At 53.3% G+C, this 18,583-nt stretch overlaps 2 protein-coding genes across 4 annotated transcripts in view; one reads left to right on the top strand and one right to left on the bottom strand.

Annotated features, from left to right (window-relative positions):
• The window catches only part of LOC149317815 (D-beta-hydroxybutyrate dehydrogenase, mitochondrial-like), a 381,124-nt gene that overhangs the window by 284,258 nt on the left and 78,283 nt on the right, over window positions 1–18,583 (bottom strand). The window lies entirely within an intron of this gene.
• Window positions 3,590–12,392, top strand: LRRC15 (leucine rich repeat containing 15). Of its 3 annotated transcripts, none has more exons than XM_089508509.1 (2): window positions 3,590–3,608; window positions 8,974–12,392. In XM_089508509.1, the coding sequence occupies exon 2, from the start codon at window positions 8,979–8,981 to the stop codon at window positions 10,743–10,745; it is 1,767 nt and encodes a 588-aa protein (XP_089364635.1). In that variant the 5' UTR covers window positions 3,590–3,608; window positions 8,974–8,978; the 3' UTR covers window positions 10,746–12,392. The 3 variants fall into 3 exon arrangements, with proteins under 3 accessions (XP_089364635.1, XP_089364632.1, XP_089364633.1); XM_089508506.1 differs by lacking the exon at window positions 3,590–3,608 and adding an exon at window positions 4,075–4,274; XM_089508507.1 differs by lacking the exon at window positions 3,590–3,608 and adding an exon at window positions 4,785–5,048.

Below are 18,583 nucleotides of genomic sequence, written 5' to 3'. Positions count from 1 at the left end.
TCCTTGTGGTCTCTTCCAACTCTGTGATTCTATTATTCTATGGCACCTCAGGAGACAGCGCGACCCAATGGACAGCATTGGCCTATGACCCTAGAGACCAGGGTCCGGTTCCCCACTTGGCCATGAAACTGCACTGGATGCCCTTGGGCAAGAGGTCACACTCTCTCAACCTCAGGCAATGGCAAACCTCCTCTGAACAAATCTGCCAACTGACCGCCACAATAGGTTCCCCTTAGGGTCACAATCGGCCAGAAATTACACGAAGGCAAGCAGTAACAACAACAACAACGTTCCACTTACGAAGCATTCTTCTCTTTCCAACTGGTGAGTCATGACTTCCCATTATACTGTATGACTAAAGTATGATGACAGCAGCATCCGTTCAGCCATTGAGCTCAGGCCTGGTTTGCTCTCAGAGCCATGGCTTGCTCTTTTTAGCCATCCATGGCACCCACAGGACTTTTTCCCAGCATGTCCTCTTCTCAAATGAGTTTGTTTTCTTCCTGTCCGCTTTCTTCACCATCCAGCAATCGCATCGATCCATACAATGAATGTGGGGAATACAACAGCATGGACAATCCTAACTTTAGTTTTCAATTGCAGTCAGCCCTCCATAGCCACCGATTCAAGCATCCATGGCTTGAAAACCTTCCAAAGAAATATAAATTCTTCAAAGCAAGCCTTGATTTTGCCATTGTATTTAAGAGACACCATGCTTTTGTTTTTTGTGGGTCTTTCGGGCTCTGTGGCCATGTTCCAGAAAAGTTTCTTCCTGAGGTTTCGCCAGCATCTGAAGATGCCAGATGCCACAGATGCTGCTGGCGAAACGTCAGGAAGAAACTTTTCTGGAACATGGCCACAGAGCCTGAAAGACCCACAAAAAACTATGGATGCCGGCCATGAACGCCTTCGACTTTACCTTAGACACCATCCTATTCTCTGCTGTATTTAATAGGGCTTGAACATCCATGGATTTTGGGATCCACGGGGGACCCTGAAACCAAACCCCAGCAGATACCAAGAGCCTACTGTATATAACTTTGCACTTGAAGATCTTGTGTAGTTTCTTGGTAGCTGCCCTTCCAGGTTTTAGACTTCTTCTGATTTTTTGTAAACAAGCTTGTAAAATGTGGGCTGGACAAGGCAACTGACATGGATTTGTCATTGGTTGACCGGTCGACCCCAAAGGATGGTCAGCCATGGCTCCTTTTTATCCTGGAGAGAAGTGACCAGAGGGGTGTCCAGTGGGGCTCTGTCCTGGGGCCAGATTGCATTCAACATCTTTATCAAAGGTACTGCACTTAGGTAGAAAAAATGAAATGCACAGATATAGGATGGGGAGACCTGGCTTAAGGAGACTTAAACGTGTGAAGGGGATCTAGGAGTCCAAGTAGACCACAAGCCGAACATGAGTCAACAGTGCGATGTGGCAGCTAAAAAGGCCAATGCAATTTTAGGCTGCATCAATAAAGTATAGTATCTATCAAAGGAAGTCATAGTGCCACTCTGTTCTGCTCTGGTCAGGCTCCACCTGGAATAATCCTGTGTCCAGTTCTGGGCACCTCAATTCAAAAAGGACATTGAGAAACTAGAGCGGGTCCAAAGGAGGGCAACTAAAATGGTGAAGGATTTGAAAACCATGAAGCCCTATGAGGAGAGCTGGGGATGTTTAGCCTGGAGAAGAGAAGGTTAAGATATGAGAGCCCTGTTTAAATATTTGAAGGGATGTCACATTGAGGAAGGAGCAAGCAAGCATGTGCAGAATGGCATGTGCAACTCTGCATCTGGCACCTTGCAGTAAACACAGCCACTGAGCATCAGACAGAAATGTCCGACCCTTCCATGGGTGAGTGTGCGTGTATATTATAAGGCACGGACCAGACGCTGGACATTGCCTCCTGGGACCTCCAAGAGGCTTGTGATGAGGTTCCCCCCAAACCAGCTAAGGCCCATGGCAGGGGCAGGTGGAGAAGGGGACCCCCGGACAGGAGGCATGGAGTGGCCTAAGGGCAGAGGAGAGGGGGGAACGGGGGGGGGGGGAACCCACCACCAGGAAAACTGTGCATGGGGGGGTCCCCTTCACCCCCCCTTTTGGGGCCAGTGCCTTTTAGCTGTGCCACAGGTGAGCCTCAATAGGGATGGAGAGTGGGGTGCTCCTGCCAGCTCTGGAAGGATTCCTCCAAACTGGGGGTCATTGTTCACAAGAGACATCATGCGCTTTGGCCTAAGGAGCCAATGCAAAGGGGTGAGCATGGAGGCAAGCAAACCCAATGGGAGGCAGCCTGGCTGCCAGGTGCTCCGTTGTTCTTGTGTGCCTTGGAGTCATTCCCAACTCTCCTGGGCCTTTCTTGGCAAGACTGGCTCAGAGGGGTTTGCCTTCTCCTGAGGCTGAGAGAGTGTGACCTATTGCCCACGGCCTCTCAGTGGTTTCCATGGCCAAGCTGGCAATCGAATCCTGCTCTCCAGAGATCAAGTTCAATGCATGAGGAGGGGCAGCTGTTGTGAAAAGGGCAAATCCCAGGCTGGGGGCCCTGAGGAAAGGGACCCCAAAGAGGGCAGCCAGCCTCCTCAGGCCTTTGCCTTGACTCATCCATGGACCCACACAATGCGCCCATGCGCCCCTTGGGCCCTTCATGCCAAACCTCTGGGGCTGGCAGGCTATTCCCTTCCTCTTGAGCCGGGGTTGCAGGCAGGAAGGGTCTGAAGGGCAGGCTGCTCCTGGTCCTCCCAGAGGGCCCCCTTTCTTCTTGCTAGGGTCTGTGTGTTTGGGGGGGCTTTTCCAGGCCCTGGGTCTTTGGGGGTGTCCCTTGGCCGCCTTGCCTCCGCCAGCAGCTCATCTCACTGGTGGTTGCCCTCCTTTTCCTCGCCTGCTGAAAGCCTCCAAAGGGGCAAATGCTCTCTAGTTACAACGTCAATCTGAACCATTCGACCTGCATTCACCCCAAGAGTGAGACCCCAAGAAGGGCCCTGTTCGAGTCCAAGCCCCTTCTTCTGCCATGCAGGAACTCTCCGTCAAAGCATCCCCACTGACAGGTGGCCATCCAGCCTCCAAGGAGGGAGACTCCCCCACAATAATCTCCGAGGAAGGAGTGTGTTCTTCCTCTCAGAAAGTTCCTCCTCCTAATGTTTCTGTGGCCTCTCTTTTTCTGGAGCTTGCCTCCATTGCTCCGTTGGGTCCTTTTCTCTGGAGCAGCAGAAAAGAAGCTTACTTGTTGGCTGCCCTCAAGTGGCTCTGGCCCTGTTGTGGGGCTTTCTTGACAAGGGTCCTTCGGAGGAGGCCTTCTTCCCCTCGGGAGGCTGAGAGAGTGTGACTCGTTGCCCAAGGTCACTTCTCGGTAGGTTTCGTGGCCCAGACAGGATTCGAACCCTGGTCCCCAGAGTCCCAGTCCAGCCCTGGAAGGATGGCGCCCTCGAGGTTTCCTTGATCGGGCTCCCTCCCTCCCTCCCTCCCTCCCTGCCGGGGCTGCCCTTTCGCTGACTCAGGGCTGCTCCTGGGCCTCCTTCCTTTAAAGGCCGGAGGGAGGAAGAGGAGGAGGAGGAGGAGGAGGAGGAGGCAGCAGACCCAGCAGCCGGCGGAGCAGAGGGACTTCTCCCGGCAGGAGCCCCGGGTGAGCGCTCTCCCCTTTCGCGAGGGTGGCCTGTCTCCTCCGGAGGAGCCCCTTGCGCCCTCCCCTCCCCTGGCCCGGGGTTTCGGGGGCTCTCTCCTGGGAGGAGGGCAGGGGCCCGGCGGGTGTGGGTCCCCCGGGGTCCCCCCCCTCCTCCTCCTCCTCCAAGGGGGCTGCCCAGGCCCCCTGGGGACCCCCTCTGCACATGCCCAGAGGCACGCTTGCCACCGGACCCCAGAGCCTTCGAGGGGGCAGCCCTCGAGGGGGCAGCCAGAGGCCAAGAGGGAGCCCCTTCTCCTCCTCCTCCTCCTCCTCCTCCTCTTCGCCCGGAGCCAGCCGGGACAAGGAAGTCCCAAAGTGGTGAAGAAGGGCCTGGAAAGCACGAAGCCCTGCCAGGAGAGGTTTGGGGAAGGGCTGGAGAAGAGAAGGTTCAGGGGGGATATGAGGATGATGATGAGAGCCCTGTGTAAGTATCTGGAGGGAGAAAGCTTGTTTCCTGCTGCTCCAGAGAAGGGGACCCAATGGAGCAATGGAGGCAAGCTCCAGGAACAAAACCATTAGGAAGAAGCTCCGAGAGGAAGGGCTGCTTGAGAGCGGAACAGACTCCTTCTTCAGTCCATGGAGATTGTGGGGGAGTCTCCTTCCATCTGGGTGGCCATCTGTCCCAAGGTTTGCTTGGATGGAGGGTTCCTGCATGGCAGGAGAAGAAGGGGCTGGGGCTGGGGCTGGCTGGCTCTTCTTGGGGTCTCTTCCAGCTCCATGAAACGGGGACCACCACGTTTGCAGAGTGTAGGCTTTTGCAGGAGTCTGAGCAACACGAAAGTGCCTTTGTGGGCCAGGGGCCAGAGAAGAGGGGGCCTTGCCCTCCTGTCCTTGGGGGGGGGTCCTCACAGGGGTCTGGCCCACTTCCAGGACCCTTCTTCAGTCCTTCGGAGAAGGAAGGGGGAGGGAGGGAGGCCAGCTCAGGCTTTAGGAACCAGGAGGAAGCAGCACTCCAGAGGAGAAGATGCCCGCCCGGTGTGTGTGTGTGTGTATGTGCCCCGCTGTGTGGAAAGCCTCCTGTTGCCTCTGCCTGAGGATGGGGCCACAGACGGACAGAGGGAGGCCGTTCTGGCTCAGCCCTCTCTTTGGGTATTTATTCTGGAAGAGCCCAAAGTGGGCCGTGGCCCTTTTGGATACTTTGACACACGGATTGTGTGATGCAGCCCTTGTGTCAAATGGCAGATTGTGATCGCCACCATTGGATGCGTGACGGCACCCGCCATGAAATGCAAAACTGAATGATGCACCATCAAATGCACAACCAAAAGGGCATCTGCACATGAGGAACGGCTCCACATACGCAGCGTCACCCCAACGCCTTGAACCCCATGCAGGGGGCATCCCAACACTTCCACAGGGAACTTCTGTTTGGGTCTGACATGCAGAAGATCCTGGCTTTGTGTGAGTAATGGGTTTGCAAGGGGGCAGCAAAGTCACAGAAAGCCTTGTGGCACACGAAGCCCTGGCACACGCGTGGGCATATGCCAACGGGGGCCACTTTTTGGGATGGGAATGGCTGATCCACAAAGTGCAGCACAATTGGTTCCTTTTCAGCCTCTAATAATGCAGTGAATGGGCCGGTTTTGGGCTTCAATCTTTGACGTCAGTTTGGGTTTTAATGGGGGGGGGGGGGGGAGGAAATACTGGTGAGCTCTGTGCAGATGGGTGCTCCCCCTGACAGTGACAATTCTGCATCTGGCACCAGCCTTTGTGGGCCAGAATCCCCTCCTTTGTATAATCCCCCTCCTATTACATGCCTTGGGGTCTGGCAATGGGGGGCATTGGCCTGGGGGGGTGATGTCTACTGAGCCTCTGCTGCTCCAGGGCCTGGACCCATGTGTCCCTGCTGACCGACAAGGATGAGCTCACAGCCTGCGAATGTGCTGCGGACAGCGCCACTGGCCCAGGAGGAGCAAAAGGGGCTTATCCCTGCCAGGCCCCAGGCCCAGCTGCAGAGCATGGCTTGGCAGCAAGGGCCGCTTCCCTCTGACCACCAGCTTCCCTCAGAGTTTCCAGTCGGGATGGGAAACCATGACCTCTTCCTCCTCCTTCTGTTTCCACTCTTTGCCCTCAAGTATGCCGGATCCTCAGCCAGCCGGGCGCCAATGAGGGCCTCAGGAGGTAATAAGGAGCACATTTCGGCTGCCCACTGTGGCTCCCCCCCTCCGCTAGTCAAGGCTGCCAAATAATTCAGAGCAGCAGCAAAAAAGATGGGTTTTGCAAAGGAGGGATCCAGAAATGCTCCCAGCAGCATTTCCATGGCTTAATTTTTTTTGGGGGGGGGGGGCTTTGAGATGGAGGGCTCTGGAGCCTCACAACCAAAAGCAGGGACTGGATAGTGAGGCAGAGCCATCTCTCTGGTAGCTCTCAAAGAAGGAGCCCTTGCAATACCATTGAGACTAACTGAGAGAAAGAAGCTGGTAGCATGAGCTTTTGTAGACTGGAGTCCACTTCCTTGGATGCATTTGGTGGAGGGTCCAGGGACAGACCTTCAGGGACCTCCACTCCATGCATCTGAGGAGGCAGACTCAAGTACAGAAAAGCCCAAGGGACTAGCTTCGTCCCATGCATCTGAGGAAGTAGACTCCAGTTTAGCAAAGCTCATGCTGCCAACTTCTCTCTTTCATTTCGGTGCTGCCAGATCCCTTTGCAGCAGGCTGACTTCCTAGAGGTAATGGCACAGCTGTGCCTCTGAATTCTACCACCAAAGAAGTGGCCCTCTTAGTTTCTTGCAGCCTAAAAGGGAGGAAGGAAGTGTTAAGAGAATAATAATGCTTAAAAAAAGGAATTTGGTAGAAGAACATTTGAGGCTAACTCTGATTCTTGTTTCAGCCTGGAGTAGGTTTATCAGGCGGCCCAAGCGGGACACAAGAGCACACAGCAGACACATAATCTTGTTGTGCCCAGCTGAGAAGCTCTTCAGGACTGATAAGCCCTCAAAGGCCCCAGAGGGTCCCCCTTGTCTTGCCTCCCCACCGGCATTTATGATCTCCCACTTCATCCACAGATATCTGGGTCTTCCCCTTCCCAGGAGGCCTGTGCAGAGGTGGACCCCCACCCATCTCCCGAGGGGTGTGTGTGTGTGGGAGGACACTGACCGGCAAAGTGGTCATTCAAAGCAGAGGCATGCCCTCCAACTGTCCAGCCTAATCCTCTGTCCTCCCACGTTTACAGCCGTCCCTCTCACCTATTTTCCCCTTTAGCTTCCTCCAGTTGCTGCAAACTGAGTCCAAAGTGCAAAAGAAGTTTGCAGGAGGAGAGTAGGAGAGACGCAGGGCAGAGCCTTGCCCTTCCCTGTCAGCTCTGGCAAAAGCAAACTGCTCCAGCCTCTCCTGGCTTGTGCCTTCTTCTAAATTAAGAATAACACTTGCCATCTTGACCACAGCCTGATGTCCTTTGGCCACGGGAGTCCTGCTTTTCCTCCGTGAAACATTGGAGTCCCTGGGGAGGAAACGCATCTGCGGAGGAGGAAGTGCAGGCGCATTTGTGATGGCACAGCTAGGTGCAATGACTCCTGGGGCCATTTGGGATCATTGGCAGCAATGTGTGGAGATGGGCAAAAGCCAGAGGCAGCTGTTGTTGCTTGCCTGCAAGTCATTTCCAAATTATGGTGACCCTAAGGAGGCAAACCGATAACGGAGTTTCCTTGGCAGGTTTCTTCAGAGGGAGTTTGCCATTGCCATCCTCTGAGACTGAGAGAATGTGACTTTCCCATTGTCGCCCAGTGGGCTTCCATGGCCAAGCCAGGATTCAAACCCTGGTCTCTAGAGTCATAGCCTAACATTCAAGGTGCTTGTTTTTCCTGAAGCCCCTGGTTGTGGCTGTTTATGGCCCTGAGGGAGGGGACTGAGAAGGGGCCCTAGAGTCAGGGTGGTCAAAGCCCAGGATCAGGGAAGGCGCAGAGCAGGCGGACCCCCTTCCTCCATCTCCCAAAGTCTGCCAGTGGGCAACTCAGAGGAGGAGAGCCCAGTCTCTCTGAAGTATGGCAGAGCCACCCTCCAACATCTCAAGGGCCTTCACAAAGGCCTGGAAGGTGGAAGATGAAGCGTGGGTTTCCTCTGACCCTCCGAAGGGTGTGACCTGAACCACAGTGGGTCCAAACAACAAGGAAAGAGATTCCACCTAAATATGAGGAAGGACTTATCATAGAATCATAGAGTTGGAAGAGACCACAAGGGCCATCCTGTCCAACCCCATTCTTCTGCCATGCAGGAACTCTCAATCAAAGCATCCCCATTGACAGATGGCCATCCAGCCTCTGTTTAAAGACTTCCAAGCAAGGAGACTCCTCCACTTCGTCTTGCCAAGAGCAGCTGTTTCATTGGGGACTTTTTAAAATAAAAGAAGTTAGAGAGCCAGTGTCCTGCAGCCTTTCCAGTGTTGGACTACAGTTCTGGAAGCCAGGGTTCAAATCCTTGCTTGGCCATGGAAAACCTTGGGGACCTTGGGCAATTCACATGCCCATTTTACATGCCTCTGAGGTGCACTTTAGCAAAGGATTTCCTGCATTGTCAGGGGGTTGGGTTAGATGACCCCTTAGCATACCATCTCCCTCTATAGCTCTATGAAACATTGCTTTTTAATTGGGGAATGGCCCCCAATGGTCCAGGCTGAGGCGGATACTGTGCTTTTAAAAGGATTGTGGCGGGCGCAAACTAAACAGATGCAGCTTTTAATGCCAATGAAATCTGAGGATGTTGGGGTTCTTCCAGCCCCAGTTCAAATGCAGCCTCTTGACAACTGGCCTGATGTGGTTCTGCAAAATTCTCTGCTGGTTGAGCAACACTCCAGGTCATGTGTGCGTGTGTGTGCAAGTGCAAGAGAGGCCCAGCTGGCAAGAAGAGTGCCAGGATACAAGAGACAGTGGCTGGAACCAGGCAGAGAGGAGAAGGGCTGAGGTCCCCCATCAAAGCCATGGATGGTGGCCGGGTCCTGCTTTGCCACTTCCTTCCATGCTGTCCAGTGCTGTTTCTGAACGCTCAGGCTGTTCATGGTATTAGGCCTGGAGCAGGATCTCTGTTGGCAGCTCTCCTTGCTTGCATGAAACCATTGCATGCCTCCTTCGCGTCTTGAGAGCCTCCATAAAGTCCAGCCGGCCCTGCTCTGCTGAGCTTTATCCCTCTGCAAAGAGTACCTGGCACTCCTGAGGGTCCATGTTCCCCTGGGGGTCCGCCCGCCTGCCTCCACTGTGGCTGATGGAGGGAAGGAGTGTGGGTGGGAAGAGGGAGTGTCCACCAGCTGTGCGTCTGGAAGCGGTGTGGGAAAACCAGGGGCCTTCCGCTTCCACTGCCAAGAGTTTCATCTCCAGTCTGTGCTCTATTTGCAGGCCCCATGGATCTAACTGGACAGCATTGCTGCCCGGCTGCCTTGCTCCTCCTGGTGGGGTCCTTGACCCTTGGCCTGGTGGGAGCCCAGTGCCCAGAGGGATGCTCCTGCTCCAGGACCGCCCAGGTGGAGTGCTCCAGCCCTCTCATCTTGGAGATGCCCGGCCCGCTGCCCAGCAATGCCATGAGCCTGCAGGTGGTCAACACCCAGATTGCGGAGCTGGGCGAAGCAGCCTTTGGGAACGCTTCGGCGCTCATTGCGGTACGGATGGAGAAGAACAGCCTCTCCAGGCTCAGCCCCGGTGCCTTCCTCCACCTGGGCTCCCTGCGCTACCTCAGCCTGGCCAGCAACCGGATCCGGGAGCTGCCCTTGGAAGTCTTCCAGAGCCTGGGCCGGCTGGAGTCCCTCCTGCTCTCGGGCAACCAGCTCCAGCGCCTCCACCCAGCCCACTTCACCCAGCTGGGCAGCCTCAAGGAGCTGCAGCTGCAGGGGAATGAGCTGCAGGCTGTCCACCCGGGGGCCTTCGGCCAGCTGACCTCCCTCGCCAGGCTCAACCTGGGCAAAAACCGCTTGGCACGCCTCCCGCCCAAGGCCTTCGCCCAGCTTCGCCGCCTCCAGGTGCTGCGTCTCTATGAGAACCAGCTGTCCGAGGTGCCGCTGGGGGCCTTTGAGTCCCTTACAGAGCTCCAGGAGCTGGGCCTGCACCAAAACCAGATCCGATGGCTACCTGCCAGGCTCTTCTCTGCCAACCAGAAACTCCAGAAGCTCTTCCTCTCCCACAACCGGATCGAGGTCCTCCCAGAAGGTCTCCTCCTGGACCTGCCAGAGCTCTCCCGGCTCTCCCTCTTCGGGAACGTTCTCCAAGAGCTGCGCCCGGGGACCTTTGGGCCGATGCCTGGCCTGAGGGAGCTCTGGCTCTACGACAACCAGCTGTCCACTCTGCCTGGCCACCTCTTTGTCAACCTGACCCAGCTGCGGCTGCTGGTCCTGAGCCGGAACCAACTGCACTCCATCTCCCCTTCCGCCTTGGCTGGCCTGGGCGAGCTCCTGGAGGTTTCCCTGCACACCAACCAGCTGCCCACCTTGGATGGGGAGGCCTTCCGAGGCCTGGCCAAGCTCCAGAACGTCTCCCTGCAGAACAACCGGCTCCAGTCCCTGCCAAGAGGCCTCTTCCAACACACACCTGGCCTGAAGACCCTCCAGCTGCAGAACAACTCCCTGGAGACCCTCCCCGGTGGCCTCTTCAATCGGCTACACCACCTGCGTGACGTCCGGCTACACGACAATCCTTGGCGCTGTGACGCCATGCTCCAGGCCCTGAGGATCTGGCTGCAGGGGAACCGGCCTGTCCTTGGAAGCAGCCAACCACTCTGTGCCTCCCCTCCCCAGGTGGAAGGGCAGCCCATTTGGGAGGTGGAGGAGGGTTTCTTTGGCTCTGAGACACCTGAGGTCACTGAGTGGGGGATGCCCACCTCTGGGCAGACAGTGAGCCTCTCCTGGGACCCCCAGCCAGAGACCACTTTTGCATCCATGCACACCCAGTCCCTCTTGGACAATGAGGCTGGCAGTGCGGACATTGAGCAAGGCCCCTTGGGATTGGCCACCGACCTCCCCAACCCTGGGGTTTCCCAGGCCGAGGGGGGCATTTGGGGCCTGACGCGCACCCAGACAGGGGTGGTGGTCACCTGCATCGTGGTGGGCTGTGCCTTGCTGCTCGGTTCACTGGTGGCCATGATCTTCTATGGCTACCGAAGGAAGGACGCCAAAGTGTAAATGATGCTCAGAGGCTCACAGGAACACTAGTTTGACATTGATACAGGGAGTTCCATATCTGTTTTGCATTCCTTCCTCCAGCAGCTGCACCCTCTCCCACCAGGACTTAGTAGGAACCCACCTTGGTGCCTCTGCTCCTGGCAAGGGATACACCTGGATTCTCTCACTGTGTGCTGGTCTCCTTTGCCTCCCTATGCATATCTGCCAGCCTCCTCTACGTGGAGAGGCTCCTGGCCCCTTCTTTATTTCCATACCATGGGGGGGGGGGGGGAGGTTCCATAGGCTGCACCCCTGCACCCATCGTACAGCCCCTCCATTGATAGACTGCCCCTTCCAACGGTGCTTGTAGTGGGGATGCGTGCTGGAGTGGCACAGGTGGCTCGGACTGTAGCCCCATCCTCTCAGGCCCCCAGGGCCCTTCCTTACAGGCCAGCAAAATGGAGGAAGGAAGGTTGCCCCACAGAGACACGCCAACAGTTCTCAGGCGCCAACCAGTCAGTGCATGAGGGTTTCTGAAGGACCGAGGCTTCCCTTTTCTGTCCTCTTCAGAAACTCTTTAGGGGAAAGCCCAGCAAAGGCAGTGGGCAGCAGCCTTGAATGCCCTTCTGCTCAGCTTTTAGGAGGGAAAGAAGTCCTCTTTCCAAAAGGTTCAGTGGTGGGAAGGGAGGGTAGGGCTGGCATGTGCATTAGGCTGGCATGCACATAGGAACAAGCAAGAATCATGGGGGGGGGGGGGGTCATCTAGACCCTGGGGGTCATCTAGACAAACGTCCTGTCAGTGGCTGGCAACCCATAGCCACAGTACTCCTGATAGGTGGCCACCTAACCTCTCTCTAAAGAGACCTCTAAAAAAGTGCCCTCTGAGGAGGCAGAATATGTCCCCTGCCACAGTTTTGGAGATTTGCACAGATGGGCTCAAAGCAGGCCATTGTGGAAGCCATTGGGGCTTGTAGGAGAGGGCCTTGGCTAGCAGAGGTAGGCACAACTGCATCTGCATGGCTCTCCAAGCTTTGCCTCTTGTCGGATCTCAGGGATCCCATGCATCCCACCCACTGCCGCCCCTGAAATGGAGGGCATGGGAACGTCTGGGTCTGATGGAGAGTAGGACCACCCCTGGTACACACACAGCAGCACCCAGGCCTGATCCACTGCAGGAGGAGTGTGTGTTATGTAGGAGTAAGAGGTCCTCTGTGTCTAGCCAGTGTGTAAGCAGTCCCAGCCCCAGCATTAGGGCCATTGTGAGTAGGACCACCCAACAGAAGACTTTCCAGCACTGCAAACCTGAATTTTTTTCTTCCCCTTAGCAAAAGTTGGCATTTTGTTTTCAGTCATGCCTCTGCCCACCAGCTCTTCCTTCACAACCCATTTGCCACAACAGAAGCACAAAGTCTGGCCAGGAATCCATGTTGGCTCTCGCTCGGACTTTCCCTCTCTGCCCTTCGTCTTGGCCTGGAATCGCCTCTCTTCCCAGCCAACTTCTCCTCTCCAAATTAGCTCTTCGCTTGACACTTTTCTCACCCTTTCAGGCCAAATGCTTTCGGATGCCTCTGGGAGCATAGAAGTCTCTGCCTAAGGAAGCTGAAAGAGTCTCTCTAGACTTTGCTCTTTGCTGAATGCTGGAATATGTATTAAAACCCGTGGAGATGCTGGTGACCATTTTATCCCTTTTGTCAAGTTCTGTTGTTGGCAGCAGAACGTTTTGGAGAATGGCCAAATGGGGTTGGAGGCGGTCAGGGAAGGAGGTGCTGTTGGTTTGACCGGGCAGGGAAGGACCCAGGGCCAACGAATGCCCAGCGGCCGAAGCAATGCCCGGCAGATTACCTCCGCTGAAAGAGTTCCAGTGGAGAAGAGCCCACAGCTTTCTATCAGGGCAGTTCTTCCCAAGAACTTTATCTCAATCTCTTTTGGAAACAACCCTCCTCCCTCGTCCTGTGACCCTCTGTCCAGCTCCTGCTGACCAGAGACACCCTTCTTTGCCCTCTGTGCCATGGCCAGGGGGATGCTGGGCAAATTCGCACCCAGGTCCAGTGGCCTCCCCTTTCCATTCAGTTCCCCCAAAGGATTAAGCTCCATAGCTTTTCAGAACCAGAGACAAGATGCCACCGCAGAGAGGGGCTGTATATTCACAGAATTAAGAATCTGAGAGCTGGTGGGGACCCTAAGGGAAATCCAGTCCAGCCCCACTGTCTGAATGCCCAACTGCACTCCTTTCAGCCCACTCCACAGAGAACCTCTCATTCAGAGGAACTGGAGGGGGGACAGTTTTCTACCCCATGGCAGTACAATGTGCCCCGCTGCAAGCAATGGCATGCCACCAATGGGTTGCCATCCTTGGGTGGCTCTGGCCAGAAAAATGGCCTTTTGAGGGTAGCCAAAACTGCCATTTCTTTTCAGCATCTGGGGCTGGAGGAAAGTGACCCAAAGACCAGCCCAGAAAATGTCTAAAAGGCTGTTTAAAAGGTGGTTCTTCTGCAGAAGGGTCCTGCGGGTGCCACTGGGCAAAATGCAAGGCTCCAGGTGGGCAAATATGCCTTGGGAAGATGAACGCTGTACCCCTTTTCCTACTCCAAAATCTGTATTTGTGGGGTGGGGGGGCTTCCTTTCCTCTGCCCCCCAAGTCCTCTCCAGAGGGCATTTCCTCCAGGTCCTCTCATTTCCAACTCAGGTATGTTCGGGGGGGATCCCTTTTTGCCTGTCTACATGGAAGTATTGCAGTGGTTTGAGCACTGGACTATGACTCTGGGGACCAGGGTCCAAGCCCCCCTTTGCTTAGCCTTGGGCAGCTCACACTCTCTCAGCTTCAGAGGAAGGGAAAGGCCAAGCCCCTTCTGAACAAATCTGTGATAGTTTTGCCTTAGAGTTGCCTTAAGTCAGAAGCAACATGAAGACACACAACAACAACAACAAACACCTGAAAGACCCCATCTCCCCATATGAGCTTTCCTGTGTTTTAAGAACCCTCCAGCTCTTTCTCAGTCTTGCTACCATCACAGCTGCATTTGGAGAAAATCGGGGTGCTGTTCCTGGTGGCACATAACAACAACAACAACGACATTTAATAATAGCCCCACTGAAGTCAAGGCAGCCCATGCTGCTAGAGGTGGTGCTGGTGATGGGAACATGACTGCTGTTTGTGTAAGACAACCCTGCAGAGTAGGCCACTGTCCACAGTTCTGGTGAGAAGTGGGTCTGAGGCCGCTTTGCATTTCTTGCCCCAAATCCCTCACAGGAAATGTCCTCCTTCACGTGGCAGCAGCAAAGTCCAGTGCCATGGAAATGCCCCCCACCCCGGGCTGGACCCCAGTCTGATGCCCTCCCAGCTCAGCCATAGGAGAGACACAACAGCCTCCCCTCCATAGGCAGAACTGACCCTTCTGGGACTGAGCATTAGGGACAGCTGGACCCACTGGGACTTGGGCCCCTGTTTGGCAACCACAGTGTGGGGTGTGTGTTGGGGGGAGGGCAATGGTAGGGGTCATCTGGGTGGACGTGGGTGACCCCTTCCCTCCCAGCTCTGCTGTGGGTGCAGATCCAAGAGTCTTTGGGCAGTTGTGGCCACCCACTGCCCCTTTGGTTCAGGCAGAGGGTACCGAATCCTCTAGTGGAAAGGGGCCAGCTCCAGCTGAAGATGGTGAAGACCCTGGGACCCCCACCCATGGCATGAGAGGCATCAGCCCTTGATGGACAGGATTGGGGCAGATGGGGTGCATAAGGGACTGCTCTTGGCTAGAGTCCTGGGGGTCTCCTACACACTTGTAAGTAAGTCCTACTAGGGCTCCATTGGGTGTTTTAGTCTGATGCACAAAATCAGCATCTGCTTCAAGGCTGTGGAAGCAGAGCTGCCTTTCTGCATGCAGAAGCACACTGTGCACAAAGAGGCCCATGTGTGCACTAATGTGCATGCAGTTGTTCATACAGTTGCACGTTAACTTGTGGTAGGATTCAAAGATATAGCCGTGTTAGTCTGTGGAATCAGTATGTAGAGAGATCTTGTAGCACCTTTGAGACTCACTGAAAGACAGAAGTTGGCAGCATGACCTTTCCTGGGCTTCAGTCTGCTTCCTCAGATGCATTCACATGTGCCACACTGCCCTTCAAGACAAGGGTCCCATAGCAGAATCAGTGTCTCATTCTGTCCAGAGAGACTTAGGGTACACAACCCCGACGTGGGATCTGGGCTCTTGTTTGGACCCAGCCGGTGCCTCCGCCTGAGGCAATGGGGCTGCACCCAGGAGGCTCTACAGGCCAAGCTTCTCAACTGTCACTGGAAATGGTTAAAGTCAGGCATTTGAAAGGAAAAGGGTCAGTTCCTGGGGTCACTTTGGCCACAAGAGCAGATGTCCTCCCCCTCCCGATCTTGGGGCTGTGAGCCCTCGGGGGTCAAAATCCCCCCCCCCCCCCCCCGCTCATTGCTCTTCTGGAAGCCATTGTGGCTGACTCTGCAGGGTGGGTGCTTATGACAGAGACATGGGATCCCATGGGGTTTCCTGTGGTCTCTCCAGGTGTGGGATCAGCATGTGCAGGAGGAGAGGGGGATCAGGGGTAATAGGGGGAGAGTGACCTTTGTGGGTAGTTTGTGCCTCTTTCCTGACGCACATCTGCTGGCTGCAGGGATGGTGGCCCTTGAAGGACAGGAGCCAGCAGCTTCTGCAAGCAAGAGCGCTGAGGCAAAAAGGTGGGAAATGAGTGGTCCTTGAGTGCAAGGACAGACACAGAATCATAGAATCGTAGAGTTGGAAGAGAACACAAGGGCCATCCAGTCCAACCCATTCTGCCATGCAGGAAATCCAAATCAAATCATCCCCATCGACAGATGGCTATCCAGCCTCTGTTTAAAGACCTCCAAAGAAGGAGACTCCACTACACTCCGAGGAAGGAGTGTGTTCCTCTATGGAACATCCCTTTCTGTCAGGAAGTTCCTCCTAATGTTGAGCTGGAATCTCTTTTCCTGGAGCTTGCATCCATTGCTCCATTGTGTCCTGTTCCCTGGAGCAGCAGAAAACAAGCTTGCTCCCTCCTCAATATGGCATCCCTTCAAATATTTAAACAGGGCTATCATATCACCTCTTAATCTTCTTTTCTCCAAGCTAAACATCCCCAGTTCCCTGTCGTTCCTCATAGGGCTTCATGGTTTCCAGACCTTTCACCATTTTAGTTGCTCTCCTTTGGACACATGGCTCCAGTTTCTCACCACACCTTTTGAAATATTTTACCCAGAACTGGAGACAATATTATTCCAGGTGGGGCCTGACCAGAGCAGAATAGAGCGGCACTATGACTTCCCTTGATCTAGACACTATACTTTTATTGATGCAGCCTAAAATTGCATTGGCCTTTTTAGCTGCCGCATCGCATTGTTGACTCATGTTCAACTTATGGTCTACTTGGACTCCTAGATCCCTTTCACATGTAGTTTCATTCAGCCAGGTGTCACCCATCCTATATCTGTGCATTTTATTTTTCCGCCCTAAGTGCAATACCTTACATTTCTCTGTGTTGAATTTCATTTTGTTAGCTTTGGCCCAGCTTTCTAGTCTATTCAGGTCATTTTGAATCTTGATCCTGTCCTCTGGGGTATTAGCTATTCCCCCTAATTTGGTGTCATCTGCAAATTTGATAAGTATGCTCCCAATTCTGTCATCCAGGTCATTGATAAAGATGTTGAATAGCACTGGGCCCAGGACAGAGCCCCACTGGACACCCCACTGGTCACTTCTCTCCAGGATGAAAAGGAGCCATTGTTGAGCACCCTTTGGCTTCGGCCGGTCAACCAATTACAGATCCATGTAACAGTTGCCTTGTCTAGCCCACATTTTACAATCTTGCTTGCAAGAATGTCATGGGAAACCTTGTCAAAGGCCTTACTGAAATCAAGATCTACTACATCCACAGCATTCCCTTCATCTGCCAAGATGGGCATTTTATCAAAGACGGAGATAAGGTTTGTCTGGCATGACTTCTTTCTCTGAAACCCATGTTGACTCTTTGTGATGATGGCATTGCTGTTCACAGACTCTCTGTTTAATGATCTGCTCCAGAATCTTTCCTGGGATTGATGTCAGACTAACTGGAGGATCATTGTTGAGATCCTCTTTCTTCCCCTTTTTGAAGATGGGGACAACGTTTGCCCTCCTCCATTCTGCTGGGACTTCTCCTGTTCTCCAGGAGTCCTCAAAGACTATTATTGCCAATGGCTCCGATATTACATTTGCCAGTTCTTTTAATGCCCTTGGATGCAGTTCATCTGGTCCTGGAGACTTAAATTCATTTAGATTAACCAGGTATTCCTCTACTATCTCTTTACTTATTCTGTCCTCTGCTCCATTATCCTCAGGTTGAGCCCCTTCTCCTTTTCTGAGAAGACGGAGGCAATCCTAGAGAGGGAAGAGACCCCATGCAGTCCAACCCCCTTCTTCCTCTGCCATGCAGGGACTCTCCATCAAAGCACCCCATTGACAGATGGCTGTCCAGCCTCTGTCTAAAGACCTCCAAAGAAGGAGACTCCACCAAAACAAAACAAAATCTCCATATCCATTTTTAAAAAATGCAATAAATTGATAATGTTACTGATTTGTAAACAATAGTCCAAAGCACAAATAAAACAGCCGGCCGTAAAGGATGATTGTGAGGACAAGCGTCGTGTAGGAACTTGAGAAGCGCCTCTCTCGATCCATTGTGTGTTGATGCCCATGGCACACTTTGCTGCCAGGTTGCAAAGAAATACATCATTCCTTTTCTTTGAATAGCTTCCTGTGAGGAAAGCCATCAAGGTATGTTCTGTTTTTGTATTTCTTCCATATTTTCAACAATGGCTGTTAAAACCTTTATTGCGTTTTCCTTTTCCGTATATCGGAAAGGCGGCATGCCAGCCCAATCTCAAGCCTTCCCCTTCTCGCTCTAGCAATTTGCTGTCCTCAAGCTTCACCCAGTTTCTTAACCAAGTTGAAATACTTGCCTCGGAGTATAGTTTTAAGTTGGGGATGCCCAAACCTCCTCGTCTTCTGAGTCCTGCAATGCTTTTAACCGCCTTCTTGGCTTTTTGCCATCCATGGGTATTTGGATAGCTCCTTCTTCCGTCAGTTATAATAACGGGGATCATCTGAAAGAGAAAGAACGTTTTGGGAAGGATTGACATTTTAAACGCTGCAATTCTCCCTAATAGAGATAAATGAACTTTGTTCCATCTAATTAAGTTCCTTTTTATTTCTTCCCAGGTTTTAACGTAGCTTTTCTCGAATAAATCTGCACTTTTATTTGGGATGTTAATTCCGAGATATTTCAGTTTTTCTTATTTTGAATCCTGAAATACTTTCTAGATTTTGTTCTTCAGTTTTGGATAGATTTTTGGTAATTATTGATGATTTTTCTAAGTTAATTTTGCACCCTGTAATTTCTCCAAATTTGTTTATTAAGTCAAATAGCGGCTTGATACTTTGCAGTGGATTTTCCAGAATTATGACTGAGTCGTCTGCAAACGCTCCAATCTTAAAAGTAAACTGTTTAATCCTTAAACCTTCAATACAATTGTCCCCCTTGACTCCTTGAATCGGCCCCCCCATAATCGCCAAAATCAAAAGCGGGGACAGGGGACATCCTCCCTAGTTCCTCTATTCGTACATAAGTTTTCTTCACTTCTTTTCTTTGTACTAAACCGTATACAAGAAAGTCAGTCCTTGCGATCCACCAAACCATGGAAAATGCACTGCGGAGAGGCCAGTCTTGCTGCCTCGATCCTCAAAAGGGAGAGTGGGATACCAATAAACATTGTATTGTTTATTATTGCTATTATTATTACTGGGTCATCGGTGGCAGAAGAAAAGGCAGTGAGTGAATCACCC

Source organism: Sceloporus occidentalis, unplaced genomic scaffold, assembly GCF_023333645.1.
Source record: "Sceloporus occidentalis isolate IW3139 unplaced genomic scaffold, rSceOcc1.0.p SCAF_2, whole genome shotgun sequence".
In the NCBI taxonomy this organism is placed as follows: Eukaryota; Metazoa; Chordata; class Lepidosauria; order Squamata; family Phrynosomatidae; genus Sceloporus; species Sceloporus occidentalis.
The sequence above is the reverse complement of the archived record's forward strand: the minus strand, read 5'-3'. Positions and strand labels throughout refer to the sequence as shown.

Bases quoted from the DNA above. Each gene is read 5' to 3' on its own strand.
- LRRC15 (XM_089508506.1), top strand. From the start codon at position 4,127: ATGGAGCAATGGAGGCAAGCTCCAGGAACAAAACCATTAGGAAGAAGC. The intron at 4,275-8,973 runs GTTTGCTTGGAT...CTCTATTTGCAG, and splicing joins GGGTGGCCATCTGTCCCAAG to GCCCCATGGATCTAACTGGA.